The sequence below is a fragment of the Formica exsecta genome, unplaced genomic scaffold (assembly GCF_003651465.1).
Source record: "Formica exsecta isolate Colony F162 unplaced genomic scaffold, ASM365146v1 scaffold72, whole genome shotgun sequence".
Lineage (NCBI taxonomy): Eukaryota > Metazoa > Arthropoda > Insecta > Hymenoptera > Formicidae > Formica > Formica exsecta.
In genome coordinates, this window is record NW_021853485.1 from 2,451,173 (window position 1) to 2,460,256 (window position 9,084).

Sequence of the window (9,084 nt, forward strand, 5' to 3'; positions counted from 1 at the left end):
GTGTTTGGAAAAATATCTGGACAATTGCCACGGAACATACAATCCACGTGAATTGCATCTCATGCGTGATTGGATGAATCAACTTCAACAGAGGGGAAATTTGCATGTTTCTGATAACGTTATGAACATTTCTCTAAACACTTGTAACAATCAATGTGTGTGATTACAAGCAAATAAATTATACAATATTATTCGAATTATTGTAAAATATCTCAAGTGCAATGTAAATTGATTGTTATATTGAGTAATTTTGATAGTTTTTAAATTAAAAATAAAATATTCGATAATATTAATCCGTTTATTGAAATTAATAATTTGAGGAGAATACATACACATGTTATCGTTATTATGTGCATGATATTTTATTTTTTGATAGTATATTTTTCTGTTCAAAAATGTGAATTAATCTATTAATATTTCAGTTCCATCTCGAAAGATCTTATTATAAAGAAATTAAAAAAATATATAATCCTGGAAGTCTAATAATTAATCGTTTTTTGCAATTGAAAAATTTAATGTCAGATTAATTGTAAGATCGAAATGCTCGTGAAAATAAAATGGTATGAATACAATTTTGTTTTAATTGAAGAAGATTGAAATACTCGTGAAAATAAAATGGGATAAATATAATGGTTTCAATCTAACAAAAAAAAATTGCATATAATATAAATATCATTTAAATTAATCTCTTTCATAACTGTTATTATAATTTAAATGTAGCAATTTTTTTACAAATGTTCTGAAACCTGATTCTTTTTTTATTTTTATTATTATATTTTATAAAATTTATTTTATACAAGTGTATTATATACATATAATAACAATATATTAACAACTATTCCAAATTCGATATTTGACGTTCTTATAACTGACGTTTCTTTTTTTTATTATTAGTAGTATATTTATTTTAAGAACATATTACATAAAAGATCCCGTATTAACAACAAACTATTCTATTATCTAACGCTCGTAGGCGGCGAAGCGGCATTTTTTAATTAATTTGTTCATTATCTTCATTGAAATTCCAGGGAGATGTATTTCCTTGCGGCTCGGGTCCGTATAAGCGTGCGAATCAGTTTATTTATAACTATGATACGAATGGGCGAGATTCTTCCTTCGTCGCCACCACGGCTACACGTTATCAACTGATACGCGAAACGCAATATAATCCCGTGGGTGCGAGTATCGTTAAAAATATCTCCATTTGTGCGACGCAACATGACTGTTGCATTACGTTACTTTGACGCACTCACATTTGTTACGTTTCACTATATTTTATCATTTCTGTATATGAAATGTCTCCAAAAACACGTATACATTTTCATGAAAGCATAGATAGATTTTCGAAAGGAAATAGCTAACAAATGTGCAAATGTCTTTCGAAATATAAACGCGAAGGAGAATTGGTGAGAATCAATGTTATAATTCTTTTAGCAAATTAAATTTAAATTCTTTTAATATAAATAGTTAAAAAAAAAAAATTTTGTTCTTCCGAATTTAGTTGTTTTAGTTAATTAACAGTTTAGTTAATTTAACAGTATTTGGCGCAATCTTAATAGAGATACGTCCATCAAGTATTTATCGTAAATTATTTGAATATCATTTTTCTTTCAATATATTACGAGATTAGAATAGTTATATTTGGATAATGCGATCGAGAACAGATTTTGGTCATCAAATGATTTAATTGGGCCGCGTTCAATCAAATTTTCCACTAATTGTAAGGAGAGAGATAGACTTCCAGAAGAAGTACTTTTCCAAATGCAAACACTCTGTATATGAGACTATCGCAGCGAGGCGTAAATTTCGCAATTGTATGGGATAAGCGTAATTCGAGATGACAGCTATCTCACGCCCGTGCTTTTGTTGCACCCACCTAACGGCTCCGCACACGTGCATCTCTCACGACGACGCATCTTGTTGTCATTCGCGCGCGCGTCGCGAATAGAGAGAAAGAGAGTTATTTGTGTTCCATTGTGATGCGAGTTCATTCTCCTTTTGCCGCGGCTTCGCGTGCCAATGAATGGGGAACTGCTACTTGCGTGTCGCGGCGATATATCGCGCCGTGAGTGTCATCGCCGTAAAAAAAGATCGTTATCTCGGATCGAGTGTCGACGTTCTAGAGTTACTTGGCGGATAATAAGCGTCATGATTTTAATCTCGTGTTAATTTATATTATTATCGTTTTCGATTTTACTATTTCGATGTCATATCGATACATAATATAAATTATACGACGATAAATTATATTTATTATTATCGTGTTACACGAGACAAATTTAGTAATTACCAAGCTTATACTATTAATCGTAATTACACCGCGATAATACGATTGGCCCTTGGAGCATTAAACTCATCAGTCGAGAACAATGCACTTTGCCAATTACGCTGTTCCATAGAAATTAAGTGCGTTTCAATGGAGATGCGTGTGGGCGTCTCGATTATCGTGGTTCACGATAGCATTTTTCGCGTCGCGCTCCGAGAGTTGAAACGCGCTCTAATTCGATTTGCCGCAAAAGGTTGCATCATATGCGCGGCGTGCGTGCACATAAATTACAGAATAATTTCCTAGCCGAGAGCAGAGGCCGCGACATGACCAGCTAAAGAACTTTTTAGGTTCGCTCCAACGCACGAAATCGCTCGTGAACGCGAGCGAAAGTGTATTATGTCTCCGCTGCGATTATCAAAGTATGATTCTGACACGTTTTTATCTGCGGGATAAATTTAATGACAAAATAATAATCTCGTTGTTCGTGCGCAATAAATTAATTTTACGAATGTAATAAACGCTACATACATATATTTAAGAATATCATTTAGTTTATATACAAATTGCCATTAATTCGACATAATAGTTAATATTTTTTGATAATCTTTTTATTTCAATTTAGAATAGTTTTGGCACACACAATCGGCTAGTATTTGACTAGCAATTTTTAATTAATTGGCCAAATGCCACAGGTGCTTCACTTTATAATGTCTGGCTCGCAGCCATACTTGTGCCGAACTGCAACTTGTGTCTCCTTCCTCGTTTGAAATAAATTATCGAAATTCGTACGCGCGTTGAACACCTGTGGCACTTACTTAGCGCGCTCGATTGTGCCGAAACTATTACATCGCGTCTTTACTTCACTCATACCAATCGGCGTACTAATTTTAATTCTAGACCGGCGATGATACGATTATCGTGCTCCAGATACTTCGCGTTTATCCTATTTCGGGCGCGCGTCGCAGTCGATATCGCTGAAAATTGTATACGCGCGCGTTACTCTATTTCCAACTCCTCCAATCGCTGGCGCAATTTATTTTTAGTTAACTCCCTAAACGCGGTTCGTTCTCTCGCTAAGCTAACGACAGGTCTATTTCGGTTCACGATATTCTACTCGTGTTCGTGATGAACGCCGGTGGCGGCGACGGGGTTCTTTAAAGTGTCAAAATGGTTGTTTGTTGTCGATAAGATTAAACGTGTTTATGAGATCGTACGGTTGAACTTTGCCATCCGCTCCGTATCTTACACGCCTTTCTTTTTTTCAGCGAAATATTTTTCACACTAATAACAATAATGCGAGAAGAAGTGAACGTGAGGAAGCTAATAATGGCGCTTATTGCGATTACGCGAGAGATTAGACAATAATTTTGTAATTGGATTATAACTTACATATATGATCTTTATCGGATAGAAAATTACTCTGATAAAACTTAATTAATTGATAAAACTTATACTTGATATTTGTTTTTTATAAAAAGAACTTATTTTAATTTTATTTCAATTTTTAATTTTATTTTCATGAAAAAAAATATATATATTTGAATATACATATTCTTGGATCAGAGAATATATTTCTGTTTTGCCAAAGCTAATTTTCAATTGTCTGTATGAAAACGATTCGTATTAATACGCTGTTCTATAATAATATATGCCAGTTAAATACGTCATTACAGGTCGTAATTTCATTGTTTACCCGCATCTTAATAAAGGAATTCGTGACCTCCTTGAGAATTCCTCGCGTGACAAAGCGCCGTATAATGTCGCGTTAACTCCCATAATTTTTCCGACATTATGTCACATTTACCGTTGTAATCTACGATAAAAATGCGGGCGGGAAATTGCCGAGTCGCTGACGGTGGACGGATGTTATTGAACGTATAAGACGAAGGACTTGTCGAGACGCGACGAAGGACATTATATATTCAAGTCAGGATATTTACGGTCCTTAATCTCGGATGATAATCTTAAATGGCGTATTCTTTCGTCGCGCCGCCACTGACGTCTCTTTATTTTTTTTTTCGTGCTTCAGGTAACGCGTCGTCTGTGGAGCAGAAGAACGGAAATGGCAACGTCAAGGGTAACAAGACGAACAACAACGGTGTCGAGGTGAACAGAAACGAGGACCAAAATGGTGGCGTCGATGCCAAGGGACAAGCAAAGAAGAAACCGACCGCGCCTGGGGGCGGGCCTTTATTACAACAGACGTAAGAATTATTTTAAAAAATTACTTCGCAGAGATTAACATTTAATCCGAAACTATAGTAGATTTTTCTCGATTAAACGTTTTGAATTTATTTTAATTTATTTATGAATCATATATTACATTCAGATTTTTTATGGCAGAGTGACTACAGGTGACTTGGTAAAGATCATTAATAGAATTCGTATTTTGTATTTGTCTCAACGGAACGCGATATTGAGAGAACCTTGTTTAGAACTTAACACTTAATTCAGATAAATTGACATTAGCACGGAGAAGTTTAAACCGTTCGCTATAATTATATAACTACAAGCATTTGCTACAGACTTGCACATATTTGCACACGGAAAGCTTATTTTGAGAGAGCGCGTATGTAATTCGAGTTTCGAAAGCTTCGTCAAAAATGTAGTATTAATATATGCCCTTGTTTAAACTTCTTACAATTCAAAATCTTGCTAGAGAAACTGTTAGTCGTCTACTAAAGTACATGTTGTTACGTAAGTAATAGCTATATATATGACGGCAGTTGTCAAAACAACATGCACTGAAAGTTATATGTACACTTGTTGTTGATATTCTAAACCGCTTCTCCTGCAAAAAGCTTGAGCAGTCGTGTTAATTATTACAGTTTAGCTTTCGCCCCAAGCGTGTGCGTAATTGGTAATTTATTAAAGGAATTATATAGGGGAACCTAGCGAATCGGAAATTAAGATACTTTTTAACAATGTGTATATTTTTTTAAGCAAATAGACACATGCTTTTTTTGTTAAAAATTATACATTTTCCATAATAAAATTAAAAATTGTGCAAAAAAAAAAAAAGCCGTATAATGTCGCGTTAACTCCCATAATTTTTCCGACATTATGTCACATTTACCGTTGTAATCTACGATAAAAATGCGGGCGGGAAATTGCCGAGTCGCTGACGGTGGACGGATGTTATTGAACGTATAAGACGAAGGACTTGTCGAGACGCGACGAAGGACATTATATATTCAAGTCAGGATATTTACGGTCCTTAATCTCGGATGATAATCTTAAATGGCGTATTCTTTCGTCGCGCCGCCACTGACGTCTCTTTATTTTTTTTTTCGTGCTTCAGGTAACGCGTCGTCTGTGGAGCAGAAGAACGGAAATGGCAACGTCAAGGGTAACAAGACGAACAACAACGGTGTCGAGGTGAACAGAAACGAGGACCAAAATGGTGGCGTCGATGCCAAGGGACAAGCAAAGAAGAAACCGACCGCGCCTGGGGGCGGGCCTTTATTACAACAGACGTAAGAATTATTTTAAAAAATTACTTCGCAGAGATTAACATTTAATCCGAAACTATAGTAGATTTTTCTCGATTAAACGTTTTGAATTTATTTTAATTTATTTATGAATCATATATTACATTCAGATTTTTTATGGCAGAGTGACTACAGGTGACTTGGTAAAGATCATTAATAGAATTCGTATTTTGTATTTGTCTCAACGGAACGCGATATTGAGAGAACCTTGTTTAGAACTTAACACTTAATTCAGATAAATTGACATTAGCACGGAGAAGTTTAAACCGTTCGCTATAATTATATAACTACAAGCATTTGCTACAGACTTGCACATATTTGCACACGGAAAGCTTATTTTGAGAGAGCGCGTATGTAATTCGAGTTTCGAAAGCTTCGTCAAAAATGTAGTATTAATATATGCCCTTGTTTAAACTTCTTACAATTCAAAATCTTGCTAGAGAAACTGTTAGTCGTCTACTAAAGTACATGTTGTTACGTAAGTAATAGCTATATATATGACGGCAGTTGTCAAAACAACATGCACTGAAAGTTATATGTACACTTGTTGTTGATATTCTAAACCGCTTCTCCTGCAAAAAGCTTGAGCAGTCGTGTTAATTATTACAGTTTAGCTTTCGCCCCAAGCGTGTGCGTAATTGGTAATTTATTAAAGGAATTATATATAGGGGAACCCCTAGCGAATCGGAAATTAAGATACTTTTTAACAATGTGTATATTTTTTTAAGCAAATAGACACATGCTTTTTTTGTTAAAAATTATACATTTTCCATAATAAAATTAAAAATTGTGCAAAAAAAAAAAAAATGATTAAAACAGAAGATGAAAAAATAAGTATTTTTTTATTTTTCCAAAAATATTTTATTTTTTCCGCTAGATTCCTATAGTATAATTCTTAATATAATTTACATACGTCTACTTGTTAATACATCGCGATAAGTAGTCTTATAGCTATACACAGCTTACGTTTGCTTATTACCGCCAAGATTATACTTGGTACAAATAATTTATCGCATATGATTGACCTTCCTGCGTATTGTGAATTTTTCAGAGAGATATCCACCAGCCAGCTTGATTTCTTCAAGATGCTCGACGAGAAAATTGAGAACGTAAGTCGCGATACTTGAACTTGATCAATCTCATCCGGATAGAAATGGTTTCTATTTATGGGAATACTAGTAATTTCCTGTTTCCTTCTTCAATCTCTTCTCTCGAAGAACAATATAAGCCGATTTTGTAGGAAATCTAGAGATAACTATCTCCGCGATATTATATGTCTCGTAGAAGAATACGTCCGTTACAATATTTTTATATTACTTTCCTATCTTCATAATGCAATATGAAAAAAAAAAAATGTTAAATATAAAATATGTTAGATATATATATTACAATTACACGCATAATTAATTTAATTAAGACAATCATACTAAATATCGAGAAATATTAAACTCCGTATTTTGAAAATCGTTTGTTGATTGAATCGAGCAAAATTGTGGAAGCTCTATTTAAGTATTATATCATTTATAATATAATTATTTTAACAAACAATATGATGATATGGAATTGGAAAACGCGAAAACGTGAAATGTTGTGAAAATAAATTATTCGCTTTATTTAATTACTCAATTATTCAGAACTTTGAAAGCTTGCTAAAGCGCGTTTAATTGACTACTATTTGCAAGAAATCATACAAATCACACATTTTGTGATAAAAAGATATTATATAAATATTATATTTATTTGACACAATTAATGTACTCGAATATCTGCTCGACTTTGCCTAAATAATCGCCATAGTTCTTTTTCTTGAAATCTTTTTTCTTATTGATTGCATGTCTATTTTTGTTCGAAATTCACACGCCGGGTATAGATTACTTTCTTCTTTGTCGCTTTTGTACAAAGAATCTTTTATAAGCCACGCTGGATCGATGAGCGTTTCACCCGAGTTCTTTTTCATCGTGAAACAATTTGCAATAAACTCCGAGTAAGACAAAAGAATTTTAATCGAAAAGTCGCGTCATATCAAGGATACGAGTAGATTAGAAAGATTTCAAATATACTAGAAAACGACTTCCGCATAATTATTAGCACGGATATCTTTTCGTTGCGGAGTGACGAGCACGTGATGGAAGTTTAATCAGAGAAGCACTCGATCGCGAATTAGCACTCGCCAAAATTACACGTGGTTGATGAAAAAAGTTCACGCTATTCATCGCGCAGCCTTTCATCTTTTTGAAAGTTTAATTAGACTATCGCGATACTTGCTTCTCGGATCTTCGTGCGCGCTCCGCCCTATTTTCTTCCTCGGCAAATACTAAAATATAATGTCAGCCATCTCTCGTAAAACGTCAGTTGCTTTTTCTCTTCTCTCCCCATCCTCCCTTCTCTCTCTCTCTCTCTCTCTCTCTCTCTCTGTTTATTAAAAAGCTCTTTGTCAAATTTCAGGGTCCGGATTATGACGAGAGCCTCGATACGACTAATCGAGCTGAGCGAGTGTCCAGTTTGCTTCGCCGCTGGGAGCTGGCCAGCGTGACCTGGTCCAGCGTCTCCGATTTGGACAGTACCTCCTTGCCGTCTAATCAGAAGAGCCGCGCGTCCGCGCTGAACAGCCCCCGTCAGAACCTGAGCGCCAAGGACCGCGAGGGTATGAGAAATATAGTGGGCGGCAGGCCGGAGAGCGCCCCGATCTTCGTGCGTAACGCGAATCGTGTGGACGGACTGCAAGATAGTGGCCACTATTGTCCGTCGCCGAATATGCCGCGGCACGTGCTCGAGTCCATCACCCAGAGCCCGACCCAGAGCGTGAAGACGACCACTCCGCCGGGTGGCTGCGCGTCGCCGATCGGGTCGCGCTACGTTCAGGACAGCTACGGTAAGGAGTGTTGCTCGGTCGTGAGCACCACCGAGCAACAACAGCAGCCGAAGAAGATCCATTACGTCGGCCAGAATCCGGTGAACGGTGAATACGTGACGCAGCAAGCGCTCTATCGCGAACAATATCTGCAGCAGACCGGTATAATTACCGTCGCGCCTCAGTACTCGGCCGGCTCGCCTGGCGGCAACGTCCTCAGGAACAATCCGTACGTTCAGCACTTTCAGATCGCTGCGAATCCCCAGCACTTCGCCGCGCCCGCGAGAAGACGGGGCTTTAACGCCGCGCAGATGACGTGACCCGGATGGGAGCAGCGATCGACGAGATAAGACTGAACTCTGCGGAGAGAATCGAGAGGTACCCCCGATGAGAATGATCGTTGAAGAGAGAGTCATAGGACGAAGAGACGCTTTTTTCGTGTGGTGATTAATATAAGAAGAAGAAAGAGGGAA

At 36.6% G+C, this 9,084-nt stretch overlaps 1 protein-coding gene across 2 annotated transcripts; it reads left to right on the plus strand.

Annotated features, from left to right (window-relative positions):
• The first annotated feature begins 3,837 nt into the window (after positions 1–3,837).
• LOC115243636 lies at positions 3,838–9,078 on the plus strand. Of its 2 annotated transcripts, none has more exons than XM_029820776.1 (3): positions 3,838–4,473; positions 6,812–6,869; positions 8,206–9,078. In XM_029820776.1, the coding sequence occupies exons 1-3, from the start codon at positions 4,238–4,240 to the stop codon at positions 8,929–8,931; spliced, it is 1,020 nt and encodes a 339-aa protein (XP_029676636.1). In that variant the 5' UTR covers positions 3,838–4,237; the 3' UTR covers positions 8,932–9,078. The 2 variants fall into 2 exon arrangements, with proteins under 2 accessions (XP_029676636.1, XP_029676635.1); XM_029820775.1 differs by lacking the exon at positions 3,838–4,473 and adding an exon at positions 5,391–5,745.
• The last annotated feature ends 6 nt before the right edge of the window (positions 9,079–9,084 follow it).

Coding starts and splice junctions, on each gene's coding strand:
- LOC115243636 (XM_029820776.1), top strand. CDS start 4,238: ATGGCGTATTCTTTCGTCGCGCCGCCACTGACGTCTCTTTATTTTTTT. Junction 4,474..6,811: donor GGGCCTTTATTACAACAGAC/GTAAGAATTATT, acceptor TGAATTTTTCAG/AGAGATATCCACCAGCCAGC. Junction 6,870..8,205: donor TCGACGAGAAAATTGAGAAC/GTAAGTCGCGAT, acceptor GTCAAATTTCAG/GGTCCGGATTATGACGAGAG.